The 19561-nt window shown below is 52.6% G+C and overlaps 5 protein-coding genes across 5 annotated transcripts in view; 3 read left to right on the forward strand and 2 right to left on the reverse strand.

The window, feature by feature from the left end:
- Positions 1 to 99: 99 nt before the first annotated feature.
- MONBRDRAFT_26669 (uncharacterized protein) lies at positions 100 to 3756 on the forward strand (the record flags this gene model as incomplete). The annotated part of the gene is made up of 16 exons (XM_001747006.1): positions 100 to 396; positions 838 to 926; positions 1050 to 1250; positions 1412 to 1490; positions 1606 to 1643; positions 1792 to 1867; positions 2010 to 2051; positions 2124 to 2242; positions 2373 to 2455; positions 2536 to 2735; positions 2851 to 2957; positions 3041 to 3162; positions 3250 to 3317; positions 3393 to 3452; positions 3523 to 3615; positions 3697 to 3756. 16 exons carry the CDS (start codon positions 100 to 102, stop codon positions 3754 to 3756), a joined length of 1734 nt encoding a protein of 577 aa, XP_001747058.1.
- Positions 3757 to 4239: 483 nt separating this feature from the next.
- Positions 4240 to 7646, forward strand: MONBRDRAFT_26670 (uncharacterized protein; the record flags this gene model as incomplete). Its single annotated transcript, XM_001747007.1, has 18 exons — positions 4240 to 4305; positions 4405 to 4488; positions 4620 to 4661; positions 4730 to 4906; positions 4995 to 5078; positions 5193 to 5267; positions 5372 to 5428; positions 5509 to 5593; positions 5678 to 5793; positions 5865 to 5921; positions 6009 to 6087; positions 6188 to 6342; positions 6448 to 6482; positions 6580 to 6675; positions 6736 to 6817; positions 6943 to 7007; positions 7108 to 7465; positions 7554 to 7646. 18 exons carry the CDS (start codon positions 4240 to 4242, stop codon positions 7644 to 7646), a joined length of 1806 nt encoding a protein of 601 aa, XP_001747059.1.
- Positions 7647 to 7869: 223 nt separating this feature from the next.
- MONBRDRAFT_26671 (uncharacterized protein) lies at positions 7870 to 9775 on the reverse strand (the record flags this gene model as incomplete). The annotated part of the gene is made up of 9 exons (XM_001747131.1): positions 7870 to 8064; positions 8275 to 8342; positions 8373 to 8493; positions 8668 to 8714; positions 8805 to 9073; positions 9160 to 9293; positions 9414 to 9497; positions 9609 to 9669; positions 9732 to 9775. 9 exons carry the CDS (start codon positions 9773 to 9775, stop codon positions 7870 to 7872), a joined length of 1023 nt encoding a protein of 340 aa, XP_001747183.1.
- Positions 9776 to 10775: 1000 nt separating this feature from the next.
- Positions 10776 to 12098, forward strand: MONBRDRAFT_26672 (uncharacterized protein; the record flags this gene model as incomplete). The annotated part of the gene is made up of 7 exons (XM_001747008.1): positions 10776 to 10793; positions 10960 to 11005; positions 11096 to 11145; positions 11227 to 11289; positions 11376 to 11458; positions 11537 to 11614; positions 11891 to 12098. 7 exons carry the CDS (start codon positions 10776 to 10778, stop codon positions 12096 to 12098), a joined length of 546 nt encoding a protein of 181 aa, XP_001747060.1.
- Positions 12099 to 12206: 108 nt separating this feature from the next.
- MONBRDRAFT_37647 (uncharacterized protein) overlaps positions 12207 to 19561 on the reverse strand; it is a gene marked incomplete at its 5' end in the record, with an annotated part of 8817 nt that continues 1462 nt past the window's right edge. The window contains 22 exons of the mRNA XM_001747132.1: positions 12207 to 12747; positions 12854 to 12889; positions 12997 to 13094; positions 13938 to 14229; positions 15003 to 15056; positions 15146 to 15276; positions 15381 to 15474; positions 15584 to 15693; positions 15791 to 15946; positions 16055 to 16106; positions 16264 to 16411; positions 16491 to 16553; positions 16681 to 16859; positions 17002 to 17068; positions 17168 to 17343; positions 17482 to 17587; positions 17702 to 17792; positions 17878 to 17966; positions 18109 to 18250; positions 18324 to 18420; positions 18501 to 18602; positions 18730 to 18825. Of these exons, the coding sequence (XP_001747184.1) occupies positions 12487 to 12747; positions 12854 to 12889; positions 12997 to 13094; positions 13938 to 14229; positions 15003 to 15056; positions 15146 to 15276; positions 15381 to 15474; positions 15584 to 15693; positions 15791 to 15946; positions 16055 to 16106; positions 16264 to 16411; positions 16491 to 16553; positions 16681 to 16859; positions 17002 to 17068; positions 17168 to 17343; positions 17482 to 17587; positions 17702 to 17792; positions 17878 to 17966; positions 18109 to 18250; positions 18324 to 18420; positions 18501 to 18602; positions 18730 to 18825 (2640 nt within the window). The 3' untranslated portion in view covers positions 12207 to 12486. The remainder of the gene's footprint in view (positions 12748 to 12853; positions 12890 to 12996; positions 13095 to 13937; positions 14230 to 15002; positions 15057 to 15145; positions 15277 to 15380; positions 15475 to 15583; positions 15694 to 15790; positions 15947 to 16054; positions 16107 to 16263; positions 16412 to 16490; positions 16554 to 16680; positions 16860 to 17001; positions 17069 to 17167; positions 17344 to 17481; positions 17588 to 17701; positions 17793 to 17877; positions 17967 to 18108; positions 18251 to 18323; positions 18421 to 18500; positions 18603 to 18729; positions 18826 to 19561) is intronic.

Raw genomic sequence — 19561 nt, forward strand, 5'->3', positions numbered from 1 at the left:
CGCAAACCGCCGAGAGAGTGTCGACGGGCAGTCGTCGAGCCCCAAACGGCACAAACCCGAACGAGCGCCCGTTCCCAGCGAGCAGGCAGGCACGAGGTGATGCGAGATGATCTAAACTCGCTTCTCTCGCTCTCTCTCTCTCTCTCTTTATTTTTCTCTCTGTCTCTGTCTCTGTCTCTCTCTCTGTCTCTCTCTCTGTCTCTGTCTCTGTCTCTGTCTCTCTCTCTCTCTCTCTCTCTCTCTCTCTCTCTCTCTCTCTCTCTCTCTCTCTCTCTCTCTCTCTCTCTCTCTCTCTCTCTCTCTCTCTCTCTCTCTCTCTCTCTCTCTCTCTCTCTCTCTCTCTCTCTCTCTCTCTCTCTCTTTCTCTCTCAACAGCTGTCAAAAACGCAATATCTGGTTTGTGTTCCACAAAAAGAGGTTCATGTCGTTGACAGTCATCATGAAAGGTGTTGTAATGGAAAAAGCAGATCAAGTTGTTGTCGTAAATAAAAGACTTGTTTCATCCTCGAATGCCTTTAACGTTTCCTCCATTCCGATCCCGTTCAATTTTTTCCGATCCTCTCTCTCCTTCTCACTCACTCTCACTGATCATGGCGATGCGCATGTTGTTGGTGCTGGCGGCTCTGCTGCCGGCCGTGGCCGCGCTTCAGGCTGGTGTAGCTCGTGTACGTGACACTTGGCATCCATGTTTTTGAGGATAGCATTTGGATCAAGCCGCCCGGCTGGTGTTTGTGAGATGGGATCCGCCTTGTTCTGCGTGGGCGTTTTGAGTATGACCAAGCTTTGGTTTGCGTCGACCTCATGGGGGGGACTGACGTGATCTAATCCGATCTTTAGGTAAACGCAACGCTGCCTACTGGCGTTCCTCTGGCTGGTTACAATCATGGCGCCCGCCGCGTGCCTGATTGGCCTGTTCCGCAAAACACGTACGTCGTTGCCTGATCGATTTCCACTTGAGCAGATCTTGCCCCCTGTGGATCTTCGATCGATCGCGAGCCTGCTGCTACCGCGCCTCATCACAATCGAATGTGTGCATGCAAACATCATAGCAAGTACACGGCCTTTATGACACCCTCCGAAGGTCACCTTGATCCCACCTGGATGCGCGCTCTGGTCATCGACACTGGCAAGACTCGGTTAGCTCTTTGTGCTCACCTCCATTTTGTGTGTGTGTGTGTGTGTGTGTGTGTGTGTGTGTGTGTGTGTGTGTGTGTGTGTGTGTGTGTGTGTGTGTGTGTGTGTGTGTGTGTGTGTGTGACATAAACACAACGATCGCACTGCACATCGTGCCGGCATATCCTGCAGCCCGACGTTCCATAACATCTTGCAAGCTGCCGATTGATGCGTTGTGATGTTATCCTCACCCTGTCTTTCCGTGTTTTTTTTTCCTTGTTTTGCTCGTCCGTTGAAGCTCGTACTTTGTCACTGTGGATGCCATTGGTGCTGATGGCAACCTCCGCAAGCTGTGTCTGGACAAGGCTCAAGCCCAGGTCGGTCACAGAAACATGCTTACAGCTTGAGAAACAAAAGTCCATCGCTTGATGCTAGATTGACACGGCTTCAGATCTGATCGTACATCTCACTTTGGTTGGCTCCCTTACCTAGGGTGCCAAAGTCACCACCGAAAACATGATGCTTCACGCGTAAGGCTACGGTCTCCGCCCACTCACACACACACACACACACACACTCTCTCTCTCTCTCTCTCCCTCTCGTCATTCTCCCTCAGAACCATCACCTTTGCGCTTTGCAAGCCTTTATGTTCTGACGATTCTCATTGGTTTGCGGTAGCTCGCACACTCATTCCGGTCCTGGTGCCGTTTCACCCGAATACGTCTGGTCCTTGGCGCCTGCCACCGATGTCATGGTATGTGTCTGCCGCTGGCAGCTTTCTGGTCGATCCAATCAAGAGCCTCCGCAGCGGTTTGCAGACACGATGCTTCTCTGTGTTTTGATTTGTTTATTTTTTAAAGCGGCGATATTAATGTTGAGTGTCCCGATTGTCTTAGGTCCCCGAGCTGCAAGCCATGGTTGCCGAGTCCTGCGCTCAGGTACGCATCGCTCTATGGTTTGACCTGTGCTTCATGGCCAGAACCACGCATTTACGGGAGACCGTACCTTAGGCCATCATCGAGGCGGAGAAGAATCTCCAGGACGCAACCATTGGCGTTGGCCACGCTGAGCTCTACAACGTGACTGTCAACCGTCGCGCCAAGATCTCGCCCTACGTTGAGCCGGATAGGTGGGTCCGCACCTCTGCCTTGTTGGGTGAACATCAATTCGGCTCGGTCATGTGGAATAGTGTTCCGAGCTGCCTTTATTTTAGTCACCTTATTCGCACCACCTCGCTTGCTTTTGTTCGACGTGAACAGCATTGATCCCCACCTGGGCATCATTCGCATTGACGACGCTCAAGGCAACGCCATGGCCACTGTCTGGAATTTTGCCATTCACGGTTCGTCAACCTCGCCCTGGCTTGGCCCCAACCCTTTGCTTGTTGGGTTGAATCAACCAGTCTCCTTCCGTTGGCCGCAGGCACATGCTGGGGCCCCGACCAGATGTTGTCCAATGCCGACATCATGGGTGGCGTCAACACCTTGCTGGAACAGGATGCAGACATTGGCTATGCTTTGTTCATCAACGCCGATGCCGGTGACATTGACCCTTCCCCGGAATCATGCAACAACAAGCCCAACTACGATGGTGCCAAGATCATTGCCGATGCCGTCAAGAAGGTAGATCAAGATCCGCTTGTTTCAACATCTCACTTCAATTGGCGCTTTTTCTGCAGCTCTCTAGCATCATAATGATTCAAAACATTTTCCTGCATTGTCTGCAAACGGTGCTTAGGCACGCAGTGAAATTCAAAGCGGTGATATTGAGCTTGAGATGGCTTCCTCTGTCAAGTCTTTCGGCCTGACCAACCTGAACTTTACCCTTGCACGCTTTGAGAACTGGTGCGCACAATGCTTGATCACGTCTTGATGCGACCTGCCATCGACTCCTGGCCACGCTCTGATGAACACCTGTTGTGCTGCAGCACCTCTGGTGGTCCGTTGGACATTTGCACGCTGTGCGAGATTCTCAAGTGTGATATCAACGCTCACTTGAACGGCGGCTGGCTCGAGAACGAGCCCCGCTTCACGGCCCTTCGCTTTACGAGTGCGTGAAGCGACTTGATTGTGCTTCTCGAAGCTCTGCTACCCTTGCAATACTCATGACATCTGCACATTGGCCCGTCGGATTTAGACTCGTCCGGATACACCACCCTGATGGTGACGCTGCCTGGCGAAGCACTCTCGGCCCTTGGCACCCAGGTGAGAACGTACAGTGTCGGCATTTGCAGGCTCGTTTTTATTTCTCACGCTATGGCTATGGCTATATCTTGGCAGGTGCGCGGCGATGGCCTCAAGCTGGGCTTTGACGACGTCTTTCTTCTCGGCTACAGCCAGGTACTTGGCTCACAACCCAGAAACTTTGTGTGTGATGCTTTGTCTCATGTGTGCATCCACTTGGCTGTAGAACCACATGGGCTACTTTTGCACGCCCGAGGAGTACGACATTGGTGGTTACGAGTCTCAGCTTACTTTCTGGGGCTACAACACCAGCAGTCTGGTAGGTGTCCCTCTTGTGCTTCTGGGCGGCCCAATGTAAAGCACGTTCCAACTCACGAGTCTGCTTTATTCTTGTTGCTAGGTGCGCGAGGGCGCCTATGCCGCTGCCTCGGCCCTGGCCCCATCCACTCTGTTTCTTTAGGAAACCCGAGCGATCAGCCTCCAAATAGTCCAACTGCTTCGGGAAAAGCCTCCCGCCTTTGCCATAACGCTTCTGCAGTTGGAAATCAATACTTTTGAGGCGCCATTCCACGCTTTTACGCTCTTTCACGCATGTCCACTTATTGAGAAGCACAAAGAACCCAAGGCGTTGAAATTCACGACGAAAGCGAGAGGCAGAGAAAGATTTTTTTTTTTTTGGTTCTTCTCAAACAGAAGTTGTCCGCACTTCTGAAGCGTAACAACCACAGTGTGTTTGCGAACGAGTGTGTGAGAGGTTCGCATTTCTTGTTGAGCTCAGCACTGATAGCAAGTGGCGGTCGGGTGCGGATGGGAATTCGAGTCGCCTTGGGACGGCTCAGCTTTCCAAAAAGCAGCTAAACCATTGATGCCAACGCTTGTGTGGCTCTTCTGGATGACTTAAAAGCCCCCCTTGAGGAGTTTTGTGCGTGCGCTGCGATGCGCCATGGCTTTTGCGGGGGCCAGTCTTTCGGGTGGGACCAGCAGTAATGCCAGCCGCCGCCGTCCCTCGGTAAGAGCGTGCTGATCGCTCCACTCCACTGATTTTCTCGATCTTGGCCTGACTTCCTGCTTTGCTATTACCCTTTGCCTGTGTTTTCATCGTGCTTAGCTAGAGTCGAACAAACAAACGCTCACGCTGGCGAGCAATGCGGCTCTGCTCTCCTCCCGCGCTCTGTTGCCGCCTGATCGAGACGTGAGTGATGAAGACTTTGGGCTTGTTGTGGCCTTTGTATGCTATGCTATGCCATGCTATGCGCCGTTTCCATTGAGGATCTTTGTACCTCACGTGACCTCGGTTGCTCCGTCCTTATTGGACGACGTCAGACCACGACGCAGCTACAGTTGCTTGATGCTCTTACACAAGAGGTCTGTCCCAGGTGCAGGTAGCACGAGGAATCTTCCCTGTGTGCTCAGAGCTGCTCGTTTGACTTTAGGTCCGCCGAGAGCAGGAGCCGCCACAGCTCACGGGCTTCACGTCGACGCCCCTCAATGCGACCACGCAATATGCCAGCTCCCACAACGCCGCCAGTTCAAGTGCCCAGATAGCCGTGGCCTATTCCAACAGCACAGCCAACTCCCAAAAGCATCACACCTTCCTGTATCAAGATGCGGTACAACCCTACCTGAGAGTGTTTGAACGCATTGTCGAACAGATCTTAGAGAGCAATGCCGCTCACCGGTGGGAACGGGTGCTTTTAGAATCAGCAACTGATGTTTGCTCGTGATGCCTTGTCCAAAGAAGCCAGCCCCGACCGCATTGACCTATCTGCAGGCCAGCTCGAAGTATGACCACTCAAGTTGCTCCCCATGCCGCTCGCAATCAAATCATGCCTGTCCCCCTCTCGTGCTCTGTCCGAACCCTTAAGTTCACCATTGCTGCTTGGGCCCTGTTTGCAGTCCTGCCCCATCTTTGAGAATGAAATGTACTTGCGCATCCTGCTCTTGTCACAGAATCGGATTCAATTTATTCAAGTACGGCGGCACGCACCCGAAGCCCTTGCATCGCTGGACATTACATGCCACACACATTACGCCCCCTTGCGTCACTCATGGTTTTACTTGTGTCCTCCACTCAGCCTGTTCGAGTTTTGCGCAACCTGATCGTCCTGGATCTGACAGAGAATCGTCTCAAGGTTTGTATTATCGACCCTGCAGCCTCGACTTATGGTGCTTTTAGTCTTGACCGGTGTTTTCACTTGTGTCACGGCGATAGGACTTATCGCCCCTTGCGGACATGCCTGCGCTACGAGTTCTTCTCGTTGGCGGCAATCGACTGCAGTCCCTGGAGGGCATTCAAGGTGTGCAATGCTGTGTCTCAGTCTTGTCTAGCTGCATCGATTGCACTTGTCAAGCCCACCCTCGAATCCTTGGCCCCGACACAGGTTGTCCGTGCTTGGATGTGCTTAACGCGAGTGGCAATCGCCTGTCAACGATTGAACCGCTGCGGCAACTCTCCCAGTTACGAGATTTGAACTTGGCCAACAACAATATTCACGATGTACGCGACGATCTTGTTATTCATGGTTGATCGAGTCATTCGACCTGGCTCATTTTGAGTGAACCTGCTAGCTGTCTGTGATGGAGCAACTGCCATGTCTAACCAACGTTAATGCCAGCAACAATGCGGTGCGTGCCTTGATTTGCACAAGTCCAGAAAAGACCCTATACAATCCCTGGTACCTTTGCTCGAGCGATTGATCTGCCCGCGGACAGATTGCCCAATTACCTAATTTGCAGAGCAATCCGTCGCTGGAAACGCTGTATTTAAGCCGCAACAAGATTGAAGGTGCAGGTCTGGGAGCTGCGTTATGTTACGTGTACTTGCTGGACGGTCTGCGTTGGCGAGTGTGATCACATACAGGTGAATAACCATATTGGCCTTGGGTGTGCAGGCTCGTTGGACGAATGCAAGACTCTACTGGAACTGGCGCTTGACGAGAACCCGGTAGTTCAGACGGAGCATTACCGAGAAAAACGCATTTTAGCCCTTCCTTCCCTTCGTCTTCTGGATGGCAAACGGATCAGCCCAGATATGCGTCGCATGGCGGTTTGTTGTTGCTAATTGTCTTGGCTACCTACACCTTATAACGACCTTTTTCATCTACCCTTGTCCCGCGCACGTGACTTACCCTCTTGCTTGCTTGATGCGCAGGGCATTACATTGCGACGCATTCAAGAAAAGGCTGAGTAAGCTTTAATATGTGCCACCTTGCTGTATCTTGAGCAATCATTTTTTAGCCTGAGCTCACACGCTGCACAAATGGCTGTGTTCTGCAATCATCAGCCAAGCTGCCCGGGCAGAGCAGCAGCGTGAGCAGCGCGAGACTGCCATAAATGCATGCAAGACGGCCTGGTTTTCTATCCTCCGTCCACGCAAACGGTGCGTTGAAAGGAGTAGCCCTACCCCCCCCCCCCCCCCCCTTTTTTTTTTCTTCCCCAGACGTCTCGGTCGGTTGTTTCAAGATGCAATGCTCACCCTCGCACCCTTGGTAGAGACTCAACCGAAGCCGCAACGGCAACTGGTGAGGTAGACACAAGTACTTTGCCAGTGAGTCATTGCATTTTTTAGAGGGTCTGGTTCATGCTTGGGCCCGATCGGCCATTGGGGGCGAGGGGCTGCGCTGATGACGTGTGCGAACCTCCACAGGCTTTAACCGAGATACAGGGTCTGCAGATCGTGCAGTATGGCTATCCGCGTGACATTTTGGATGGGTGAGCCTCACCGACCGGTTTGCGATTCTACAGAGGAGGACGCAAATCCGAATGGTATCTCATTCGAAAACCGGGGGTTTTTTCTGCTCGTGTTTTGCAGGTCCATCGGGACCAGCACAGCCCAAAGCATCACGCAGCTGCACTTACTTTACTACCCAGCCCGTCTTCTGAACGCCCAGTGGTCTCGCGTAGCACGTCGTCTGCCCAATGTCACGTCGATTCGACTTCAACACTGCGATTGTCGGCACTTGGTCGAATTGAATGGCCTGGCCGCTTTCAAGCGTTTAACCACTTTGAACCTAGCTGCTGAGCCGCTTGCTCAAGAAATGCCACAGTGGCGGTTGTACGCCATTCACCGCATCGCCACCTTGCAAACGATCGATGGACAGCCGATCACAGTGACGCAACGCATGGAGGCTCACCGGTGCTTTGGTCCCCTCACCATCATCATGAACCAGGTCAGTCACAAGCTGGAATCGGGACATGGGCCTGCACCGACCCAGCTTACTTTTTTTTCAATGATATCCTTCTTGTTTGGATAATCAGCTCCCGGCCATGACGCTGGCTGGACGACGCCATCATGATTTACCCGTGGACGAGTCAGCCCTTCCAGCTGCCCGAGTGGTTAGTTTATGTTAAATCATGTGTGGCCAAAAAGTGACTCCGACTGAAAGAAGAATGAATGTCCAATGGATTTGTCTCACATTGGCTTCTCTTTGATTGGATGGCGGGTGATGGATGCTTAGACAAGCGGTCGGGAGAGCGACAGTAAGATGGATCATGCCCGACAAAGCGCTCACCGCCAGCTGGCAAGAGTCAAGCAACTCATTCAGTTGCCCACAAAAACGTAATGAGCTCCAGTTTATGCTGGGCTCGATGCGATGACCGTGCTTTGTGGCTCGAGTCGCCCAAAGAGCTCGTCTAGAGCAGGCACAAAGTTGGTGCTTGCATTGAGCATGGCCGTGACATGGCCTCCTGGAACCCATTGAAATTTACTCGTTGTGGATTCCGCCTTCATGCACTCGGCCAATGTCTCGCTCTCGATGGGAAGCACAAACTGATCATATTCAGCACCAATGCAAGTGCTGTGAAGTTGTCGTGCAGCAGGTCTTGCCGGTATCCGACGCAAGTACTCCTGCGTGGTGATCTGACAAGTTAGCCAGTAATAGGTCTCGTGAGACAGGATGGTAGGTGCATGCAAAGCAACAGCAATTTCAAGCCAACAAAGTTTGATCGGCGCCCGCCCAGGCGTCCTGTAACAACGTACATCACCAAGCACCTGGGCCAGGCGGTCACGCGCCGCCTCGAGAGAGCAGTTTGCATCCTTGGCCAAGGCTGCCCAATCCATTTCGTGTTGAAGGATACCATTGACCATGACACGGGGCGATGCGCTCCCAACGCAGGCAAGCAAGACCAGGTCGCCGTGGTCCAAACCGGATGCCATGCACGCCATCGCCCCACCAAGGGACATGCCTGTTAGGCCTACCTACAGGGAGTGCGGATAGATCAGTGCCGCAGGTTGTTTTCAACGACAACAAAAAACAGCAACAACAACAACAACCCCAAAAAACACAGAAAAGAAAAAAGAGGGGTTGAGGGGGAGGGGGGCTGGCAAGTGGGGCTGTATGATGCATCTGTCGGTCAATATTTTTTGACGTACCGGAACTTGGGAAAACTGCGTACGACAGTATTGTGTCAACTTGGCCGCTGGTTGGCGGTGCGATTAGCAAGTCGTAAGAGAAGGAGCCAAAACAGAATTTGAGTTTAGGTGTGAAAGCAGGAAGAGACGGGTGATACCTTCAACAAAGCTACCAAAGCAGCAAGTGAGATAGTCCGCAACAGTGGAAGCATAGTGCTTGATTTGGGCATGAGGTTTGCGGCGCCCGTAGTAGGGAATGATCAGAAGCAGAGATGCATAGCCTTGCTGGGCCATTGGCTCGGCCATCAACTTGGTACGAAAAGCAAAGCCCATATCACCTGTGGGTGCAAGATGAACCATGATGCCTTTAACTGGCTGTCGTTGATCTGTTGCGTCCATACGATCGGGATCATTCAAGCCAGGGAGGCTGCATGTCGACGGGCGGGCAAGGGTGAGGTCAGCTTGATATGAGTAAGACTGCAGATCGCGAGAGGCCCCCAAACCCAAACGCACAAGTAATCCCGACTCATGACCAGTTGCAGGTGCATGTTAGCCGATTCTTCAGGAAGAAAGCTGGCAAGAGGGCTGCGGCATGTGGCTCGCCGAGTGTACAGAACCCCTTGCTCCTTGGGTGCCTCCCAAGATAGCTGAATGGAGCAAGGCATTGGAGCGATGAGGCAACGATTCGATGAGAAGAAAGAGAAGAGCCGCCAGAATAAAAAAAAAAAAATTAAAAAAAAAAACAGCTGGTCATGCTCATCAAGCACCTGATCAATATCTGAGAAGGCTGCCGAGCCCTGAGCGTAGATTAGCGTTTCCAATTCGGTGACGCGCTTCATATCACCAAAGCCCTAGGGTATGACCAGGCACAGAGAGCATATCATGATGTTATTACGTGAGGTAACAGGTCTTATGCCGGTTGCTACGCCTTATGTAGCAGATGGAAGCGAAGCGTGACCGACTTGGCTGAAAAACTTGAGCGTTGGTTCGCGCCATCGTCTAAAGGCCGGTCGCCGGTGAGTACTGCGTGCGAGAGTTGGGGAGTAACACAAGTTATGGCACTACTCGGTTATCTGAGAACCAACCGCAAAGCACTGACGTAGCTGTAGATCTGATCAAGAGCTCCCATGCTTCGCCCCAGCGCCCAATGCAAGGTACTCTGGGCTGACGGCCGTGCCGCCATTTGTAGTATTTTTGTTGTCATTCAAATCACACATGCATTCAACCCCGCCTCATCTCAAGCTGGCGACAGTTGTTCCGGGTGGAAGGGAGCGCACAAATGACTGAGGCATCCAGTTTGAACCAGGGAACAACGATCAAACGCCAGCTCGCTCGTTGCGCCCATTCAATCACGTGCGTGCAGCTGTGAACGCCCGGTCTTCAGGCAAGCGATACACGTGCGATCGGATGTTGGTGGTGACGATGCTGATACCAACCCGTTGCGCAGGCTCTTGGTGCAAACGCAGTCTTCCCGCCAAGCATGCACACGCACGCCGTCCCAGCAGTCCCGGCTCGCTTGATTCAAGCGCCTCGGCACTGCCATTCCTTCACAACGGCACGCTCACGCTTCCAAAGGGCTCCAGTGGAAATGATCCTCAGATCATCAACACATAAAATTAAATACGTCCTGGGAAATAAAGAATTCAGTGAACATTTTTTAGAAGGGAGGACGTGAATTTCTTTTGTTTTTTGTGGTGCGATGGATTGACATGGGAATGGAATTGTGCGTTGCTCTATCTATCTGTCGTTGCCTCACGGTTGCGGAGCGGATGGCGTGTCTGTCTGGTCCAGCGGTACAAGTGTTGCTCTCTTTTTACTCTCTTGGAATCAGCTGGCTGGGTTCAGAAGTCGAGCACACACACACACACACACTCAAACTCACACACACCTCAACAGCTTTAATAGCTTTAAAATTCCCCCAAAATCCGAAAGAAATACCCTCAATACAGTAGGCACGAGTAAATGAAGAGAAAATGCGGGAACCTGAAGCTATCAAACACCATCAACACATTTACAATGGGGAATGACTCGAAAAAGTTGCAGTCTCTTTTATACTTAATGACGCAAGCTGTACCGGCTTCTCTCATTTTTTTTTATTTTTTATTTTTTTTTCGATTTGACAGCGCGCGATGGCCGCCAACATCACCGTGCGTCGAGTTGCTAGCAGCCGGGGCGGGGGTTGTGGGCCCTTGTTGAGCTGGAGTGTGGGATGATTGTGGGCAGCAGGACAGGGTTGCGGCCACGTTTGCTGGCTGATAGGGACCGGCGCGTGTACGGACAGGAGCTCAAACCGCTGTGCGTGTCTGCAAATAGGAATCGACCAGCTCCATCTACAACGAGCCCTGGAAGCCGGAGGAAGGTCCGTGCGTCGTTCGATCAAAGTTGGTGGTCGTCGACGCTCATCTTGCGGTGTAAGCTGACGCATGGTGCTGTGTACTCTCGTTGATAGCTTTCTACACGGGTGGCCTGGGCGTCGAAGGCGAGGGGCATATCGTCAAGGTTTGGCGCAGCTCACATGCTGCAGATGAGTCCATCCGATTCAAAGCTTATCCGAAGCGCATCGCGTCGTATCCATGATAGTTGCGCTTTCATACAGTAACAGCCAAGGACCGGGTGGAGCGTTTCATCGCCATTCAGCTCAAGGTTTGAGTTTGCCTTGGTTCCCAGCTTGCTATCTTTGAGGTGCTCGTTGCGTCGGCAATGTGCCAGTCTCACAGCCTGGCGGGTAGATCTCGTCGGCATTTCGCATTGAGCTGGACAAGTACGGTGTCGAGTTGCCCGTGGATCCCAAAAAATATCCCGACGACGAACGGTCTGTTTGTTTGTTTTCGCGCGGTCCACCCGGGTTTTGCTTTGAATCGAGGGCCCACTCACTTGGCATTGTTATCAGCTCCCTTTCCTATGATGCTCTGTTAGAGAAGATTCAGCCTCCTGCTGCCCTGAAGCTCGGATCAAGCGTCAAGCAATCGTAAGCACCAAAATAGCTCGACTGTGTCTCAACCTGACTCGGTGCCACAACATGCTCCAAGCTGTGCGCCTCACACGGTGCACTTTGCAGAACCCACCCCGATCAGGAGGGCATATTTGAACTCTGGGCGAGCGCAGCTAGCGATGCACGGTAATGCCTGGACGTGACCTTGCTGTCTTTAGTCAACGAGCCATGGCATCGACGCACACGTGTTCACATGCCCTCCTTTCATCTCATCTCTCTCTCTCTCTCTCTCTCGCCCTTTTCCCATGCTAGTCACCTGGTCCAGGGTGATGATATCCATTTCAAGACCCAGCGCGATTCCTTCTTTATCAAGTCGTACTTCCACACCAAGATGGGTAATTTCACAGGTGAGGGTGCCCAAGTCATGTCGGAAATGTCCAAGATTTCCGATCGCCTCGGCGATGTGACGCTGCCTCAAGATGAGGTCGAGGGCTGCGAGAGTGATGAGTGGTCCGATTGATTGAGGACGGGATCAGGCCCAGAACTTTGTGTCAATCGTGTTTTGTTACCAAAGAATCTCCATTCCCTCTTTGACTGCTCGAAACTGAGATTTTTTTTTTCTGAATTTGGCAAGACACGTGCAAACGACATGCCGGCCATGTGCCCAGCAGTCTTCCGTTTGGTGACCACACCGAGCAAGGCATAGCCAAAACAGAATGCACGTGAATAGAACTGAGGCGCAGCACAATCAGAAAGAAGCCAACAGACAGGCAACTCGGGAACACAAGGGTGGATATGGATACAACCCACGCCCTGGCACGGCCAGTGGCATAGGTGTGTGCATGGGGACAAAAAGTTTGACCAAAGGGTTCATTTCTCACCAAAGACAACAATCACTCAGAATGATTTCAGGCATTGGTGGCATTGGTTGCTTGCGAGACGATAATGTGAACAAAGTTGTCGGCGTGGCACATGTGCTGTGCCAGCCATTGCAACGGGGTGTTGAGCGGAAGCTGGATACCCTGAATGAGCACCTGTTCGGCCAATTCTTCGCCTGTGCTCTCCTTGGTCTGGGGCGGAAACTGGTCCGGCAGGAGCCAGGTCAACAGGTCTTGCAAGCACCATGGAACGCCATTCTCGTCGATCGTTGGAAAAGGCTCCGTTGTCGTCTGTCAAGAAAAAGAAGACCAGCGAGTTGTGATCAGGGCTTAGCCGCGGTCTGGACCCGGTTTCGGTCTGGATCATGCAGATTGCCGACAAACTTGCACATCATACCTCAAAAGTGACGGCAGCGTTTGACGAGTCCCCTTGCTGCGCGCAGAACGGGAGAGGTGAGGGGTGGCCAGGCGTATTGCCACAGATGAAATGGTACCTTCAGATCTGTTCCCACCCTGTCTTACAGAAGGAAAACTACTCACCGTCAAGTAGACCACATACGGGACATGTTTAAACCAGGCACCATCGCCTTCCGTGCCCGTCAAGCTAGCATTGATTTGATTAAAGCGCTCATAATCATCTGGGGAAGACCCGGTCGGCCAATGTTAGTAAGGCGATGCGACGCTGGCTGGGCAAGAGCAGTCTACCGTTGCCCTGGACTCACTGTACAAGAGGCCGGTCCAGAGCGTCTTGAGGGATGTGCTGTTGCGCACCACGGGGTGTTCTAGGGTTTTGTACTGCACTCGCGCAAATCAAGCCACCCATCTTTTGAGCCTCGGCTTTGCTTTGCTTCCCGATGCAAGGAAAGTACAAAGGATAGGAGAAAAAAAAGTTACCTTGAGGAAAGTGGCTTCCTTCAGCCTGTTGAGAAAGACGCGTTCAACCTGGCTCGGCGCACAGACTCCAAAGTTTTGAAAGCCTTCAGGACACTGCGAGGTCAGCCCACAAGAGGAGGGATGAGCCTGCCTGGCAGCCCGCCACGCACAATGAAGCAAGTCGAAGCAATATCATACTTCGGTGGTCACTTGTATTTCCAAGGGTCCATCTTGCTGGCCATGCATCAGGTCAGAGAGCACACCAACAGGCAGGTGCCTGTGGGTTGGGGCAATGTGGCGAGTCGGAGAGTGCGCGGGGATCAAATGGGAGGAGCAATGGAGCAAAAAATGTGGTCATGACTTGCAACACTCATGGAGGTCGACAGCAATCTGCCTAGACGCACCAGTCAAGAACGCGGTCCTTGTACAGGAACCACAACATAGGGTGCTTGGTCTGAGCGTCTTCATCTGTCACAAGATGCCACACGCCGCAAGCAACAGATTCCATCCGCGTGAAAAGGGGGAAAAAAAAGGGCAGAATCTGGAAAAAAAGAGGCAAATCTCGAGGCTGGCTGCCTAGCAAGGGACGAAGCGTGGCTGCAACTCACTTGCAAGGACAGCAGCAACATCTGAGCTTTGACGCAACACGGCCAAGCTGTTGATGAGCGGGATGGAGCGATAGTGCTCGGCGATTTGCTCGAGACAAAAGGGCAAGTAGGCCAGCCGTGGGACCAGCATCTGCGTGAGGCGCAACAATTCCATCAAGTCCGTGCGCTGGGTGAGTCTGTTCAACTGAAACCTGAAATGTATCCTGGGCCGGATGCGTACGTGACAAGGTTCGATGGCATCATCGCTGGCATTGACGTAGGTGAAGCGCACTGGCAGCTGACCGCGCCAGATCTGGAGGTAAAAAGACCGCCATTTGTGAGAGACCAGGCGATCATCGTTGGTGGCCAGCCGGCGTCTACCACACCACAAAGACGACGCACCATGCCATTGATTTCGCTGTCCACCATGTCCATCTTGATCGGTCAGACGCGAGCAAGACAAGTTGCTTGCTTGGAAAAACAAGAGCAAAAAAAAAAAAAAAAAAAAAAAAAAATGGAAAAAGAGAGAGAAAGAAAAAAAAGAAAAAAAAAAAAAAGAACAAAAAACAAACAAACAAACACGATTGTTGACCGACTTCTGCATATTATGTGCGGCTTTGGGAGTAGCCAGGAACCGGCGAGCGGCGAGTCACAGGGACATACTTGATGGTGGCATCGAGAGAATAATTTGAACATTGGGAGGGGGATCAAGTGAAGAAAAATCAAATTGGTGTTCGACAGAACAAGCACACCAGAAAACGTTGAAGAGGACTTCGCAAGGGAGCCAGCAAACACATTGAGATCGGATGCCAGAACAACGAGAGACGGAAGAAAATGGCAGCCAGCGATGAGCTGCACAAATCAAGGGACAAGCGGCCAAAAGAAGTGATGCTTTACTCCGAGGCTGCGTTGACAACAGGATGCTCCTTCATGGCATCCGCCCACGTCTTGAAGCCGCGGGAAAGATCAGCCGCCAGCTGCGGAACAGCATCAATCTACACATGTCCAACAGGCAAATATCAGCTCGAGAATGGTGCATGTATACAGTGGGGCTCGCGTTTCCAACATTTGTCACAACTCTCGTACCGACAGACGAATTTGCTCCATGGTGTCGCGGAAGCGGAAGGTAACAGTGCGATCCTGCATGCAGAGGCCACCATGGCGTGAGCGGGTGGCCAAGTGAGCAGCTTATCCATTTGCCAAGCAAAAGAAAAAGCGATGCTTCGCACCTTGATGGTATCAAAGTCAACAGTGACGCCAAAGGGAATGCCAATCTCGTCCGTGCGCGCGTAGCGCTTGCCAATCGAGGCAGCAGAGTCGTCACGGCGAGTGCTCACACCGGCACGCGTCAGGGCCAGCACTGAAAGAGGATTGAGGGGGTAGCATGAGTCTTCTGCAAGGAGTGGACAACTTGCACAACTTCTGCTTGCCCGAGTGAATGAAGCATGTCTTGTGTGCACATACCCAATTCATCAAGGAAGGGGTTGAATTCCGCATTGTTGCTGAGAGGAAGAACCGAGCACTTGACCGGGGCCACCAGGGGTGCCAGGCGCAGCCACTATGGAACATGATGTTGATGATGATGATGAGTGCGCACACTTAAGACAAACACTCACGTGTAGGGCCAGAGTGGTTGCCTTGCGCCACAAAACGAGTGGCAAACGAACCGTGCGTTGAGCATCGCCTTCACGGCACTCAAACGAATGTTCCAGGAGGGCGTAGATGATGCGGCCCAGACCAAACGAAGGCTCAATCACAGACGGAACAAACTTGCGCTCTGGTGTTGTCATGCACAGGCGTTTTCAAAATGAGTCAGACGCCGAGTGAGACCTCTCGAGGTCAGCGCGGGATGGAGGGGCTTGGTCATGACGAACCGTGTTCCTTCACTTGCTTGCGCTTGATGGTGATCCACGCGGGTTGAATCTCAAACTCGCCAGCCTCCAGCTTCAAAGTGACCGGACCGTTCTGCAGATCCTTTTCAAACTGTTCGGCCTCCTCGTTGCTCATAGCCTCGAAATGAGCAAAGACGACTAAAACAATGATGTGAGCAGAACGCGCCGATATTGGCATGGAGGAAAGGCAGACAAGCAAGTGGCACTCGGCAAACAAAACAATCTGAATACAGACAAGGCACATACCCTTGGCGTTCTGGCGGAAAGCCTTGCCAACCAGGCCCTTGTTTGCCTCAACCTACAAGTCATGACAAAAGCGGAGGTTGCACAGTTTTTATTATAATGACGACCATTGAGCGTTGGGAGATAGAGCCACCATGAAAAGACGCGGAAGCAGGATAAGAACAAATCAACCCAAGCACGACACCCCGGGGCCATGCAGTATCTTGACGCACCACAACAACGTCCTTGATCAGAGGCTCCTTGAGCGGAACTGAAGCCAGGATGGGCTGCTTTGCGGCCTTGGCATGTTGCTCAAGATCGTAGCAAGAGCGGTCTGCGCAGCCAACGCACTCGATCCAGCCGTACGAGGTTTCCAGCTCGCTGCAAGACGGGAGAGTGGCAAAATTGAGGCGGACGAACATGCCAAAGGGTTGCAAGGAGGCGTGTCCTGTCGACGTACCAATCCCAGCAGTCGCAAGCATAGTGCGCCATCTCGGTAGGCAAGTGCTGGCGGAACCGAATGCTAGAGCATTGTAGAAAGCCAAAAATTTGAACACAACAGGTGCATCGGTCATGATCAAGGGCGAGTTTGTTTGCAAATAGCAGGCGATAAAACAGCAGAAGCACAAGCCGTTGGCCACACAACATACCGCTCCTGATCCACGCCAATGTGGACCATAAACTGGAAGATACGGCCGACAAAGTAGCCAAGCGTCTCATTGGCAATGATGCCCTGAGCAACGGCATCACCGATCGACATGCGGGTGATCTTCTCGCCAGCTTGCTGAGCGTTAGCCGTGTACAACGGCGGGCACACGTCCTTGACGCGCTACAGCCAGGAAAAATTCCCACAAACAGGTGTAAAGCGTGAGTTGTAGCCCGCCCGTAAACCAACCCGCGAAAGTCAAAGCAAAGTCAATCAGATATTGAGAGAAAATTGAAGGGCCATGGATAGGGCCGAGTCCACGTACATCAAAACGAGCATGAGACTTGTCCGTTGGGTCCAAAAAGTGCTCAATCTCAGCCATTTGGAACTCACTGCAATTGACACAAGTCGAGTTGGTGAGCCGTCTCCAAAGTGGTCTCACATTATTGTCCAAGGCTTCAAAACGAGCGCCAAAGAAGTTTGAGACGTACCGCACGCGGAGCAGACCCGCCTTGGGGGAAATTTCGTTGCGGAAAGCGGTGCCAATCTGGGCACCGGCAAAAGGAAGCTTGAAGTTGTTAAACTCGTACAGGCGCTTAAAGGCCAAGAAAATGCCCTGCGCCGTCTCGGGGCGCAAAAAGCCAGCGAGATGGCCAGTCGGGCCGATCTATCGGTCAGGGAGTGGAGTGCAAAAGGGTGAGACTTGGGTTGCTTGGATCAAACTGCCAGGCCCGCTAGCAGGATATGAAAAAAAAAAAATATAATATTAAAAAGGGCCAAGGAGTGGCATGGAATCGCTTCAAACCTGAGTCTGGAACATCATGTTGAAATCAACGGGCTCGGAGAGGTCGTTGCCAGTGGTCGGCGACTTGATGTCAAAGCGCTTGTACAGGTCCCACAGCTCGGCCTTGCTAAACACATGAAATTAATGATGTCATCAAGCCTTGGTCAGTAGGCGAGGGACGAACAGCTCAAATGGGACCACGAGACCAGCAAATGGGCCCGACTGCCTTTGACAAACAGACCTGTAAGAGTCGGCCAGGCGACCAATCTTCTCGCACTCCTTTTTGAGCTCCGCCGACGTGTCGGGGGCTGTGGCGATATTGTGCATGACATCTGGGATCAAGAGGTTAAAAGAAAGATGCCGTGAGTACTGGGTCAACTCTTGTACATGCCAAGCATGAAAATGGAGGGTGCATACCTTCCAGCAAGTGATCCGCACGGTGGCAGTCACCCGTCTTAACATCGCGCACCATAATGTCGGCAAAACGCGCGGCGTGGCCAGATGCCCTACAAGTCGAGCCACGGAACAGGAAGCAAGCACAAAAACACGTGAGTTGGCACAGAGCTCATTCAAGCTCGACAGAGAACAAGACAAAATGATCACAAGAGGGGTGAGCGATTTCGGGTGAGCGATTTCGGTGGCACTGACTCAAGGACGTAGTGGGGGGTCATGGCCGTGCAGTTGACCTCGAGCATGTTTTCTTCGAGGACAAAGTGCTGACGCCACTCAGCAATCATGTTGGCCATGATAGCGCAGCCGGTGGGGCCATAGTCATAAAGACCAGCCACACCTGAACGAGCACGGCAAGGATTTGTTAAGGTGACGACCCGGCGCATGTAGGGCGAGGTAGAACAGGTGCGCACCGCCGTAAATCTCAAAACTAGGGGCGAAAAAGAAGCGGCGCTTCATCAGGTCTTCAAAACCCTGCTTGTCAAATTGAGGGCGAGCGTTGGCCGCATCCTAGCAACGTGCCATGATCGAACGGGTATGAAGGATATTGAATCGAGTGCAGTAGGCAGGGCGTCGGGTCATGATCTTACAAAGGCAGCCATAGCCTCTTTGCGACGCAAGAGTTCAGCAACGGCGGCTTTGATCTCCTCAGTCGGGGCCTTGGACTTTTTCAGCTCACGCACCAGGCTACCCTGTGAGACAGAACATTGACAGGATGGGCGTCATAGAGAGGTCCATTCAGCACCGTCAGGGCGAGGCATTGAGGATCAGAGAAGAGTCTTGTTTGAAGCCCAGCGATATCAAAAGCATCTGGCCTACCTGTTGGGCAACCTGAGCCTCGAGGTCCTCTCGGGAGAGGTCAGAGGTTGGCGGGGGTGCAGCCATGGTGTTGATGCCCTGGTACTGCTGCAGGCGCTGCCACAGGTCAATCGAGTGCAGCAGAGGTCAACGAAATTTCATGAGGCAGACATACACACGGCGAAAAGGTGAGAGGAGAGCGGAGGGAGGAGGAAGGGGGGAGGACAGGAAAACCTGACGATCAAGAGCCGACGCAGAAGCAAGCAGGCAATCCGAGGAGGAGACCAGGGAGGAAGAGAGAGAGAGAGAGAGAGGGAGAGAGAGAGGAAAGATAAAAAAAAAAATGGTCGGAACGACGTTGCCTGCTTTGTGGTTTCGGCAATCAGTGTGGTATGCATGCGGATCAGGTGGAATGGCGAACCTGGCAAGGACGAGATGCGGTGGCAGTGCGGGCAGAGCCCAAGTGGCAGAGGCGGTTCGCGATGCGTGCAAGTATGGCGACGTTCCAAGCAAAGCCAAAGAGGCAATTCAATCTGCGATGCACCCACGGCAGCAGACCAGAGGGGTGTCAATGCATGCCCCAAGATGCAAGAGCTTCGCTTGCAGTCAAGTTATCCGCCAAAACGACATCGAGAGAGCGTGGCACAAGCTGTCATTGCACCCGCCCTTTGCCCGGCCCCACATCATCGGGCATGGACACCAGACACCGCAAGACCCTGGCACAGTGTTTGCATGCTACAGCCAATACTCTCGTCCCTGCACCACCAGAGACACGCTGCCAGATCACATCCCGCACACACACACACACACACACACACACACACACACACACACACGTATTTCAGCGACTGTG

The sequence above is a fragment of the Monosiga brevicollis genome, genomic scaffold, assembly GCF_000002865.3.
Source record: "Monosiga brevicollis MX1 MONBRscaffold_15 genomic scaffold, whole genome shotgun sequence".
Classification (NCBI taxonomy): domain Eukaryota; class Choanoflagellata; order Craspedida; family Salpingoecidae; genus Monosiga; species Monosiga brevicollis.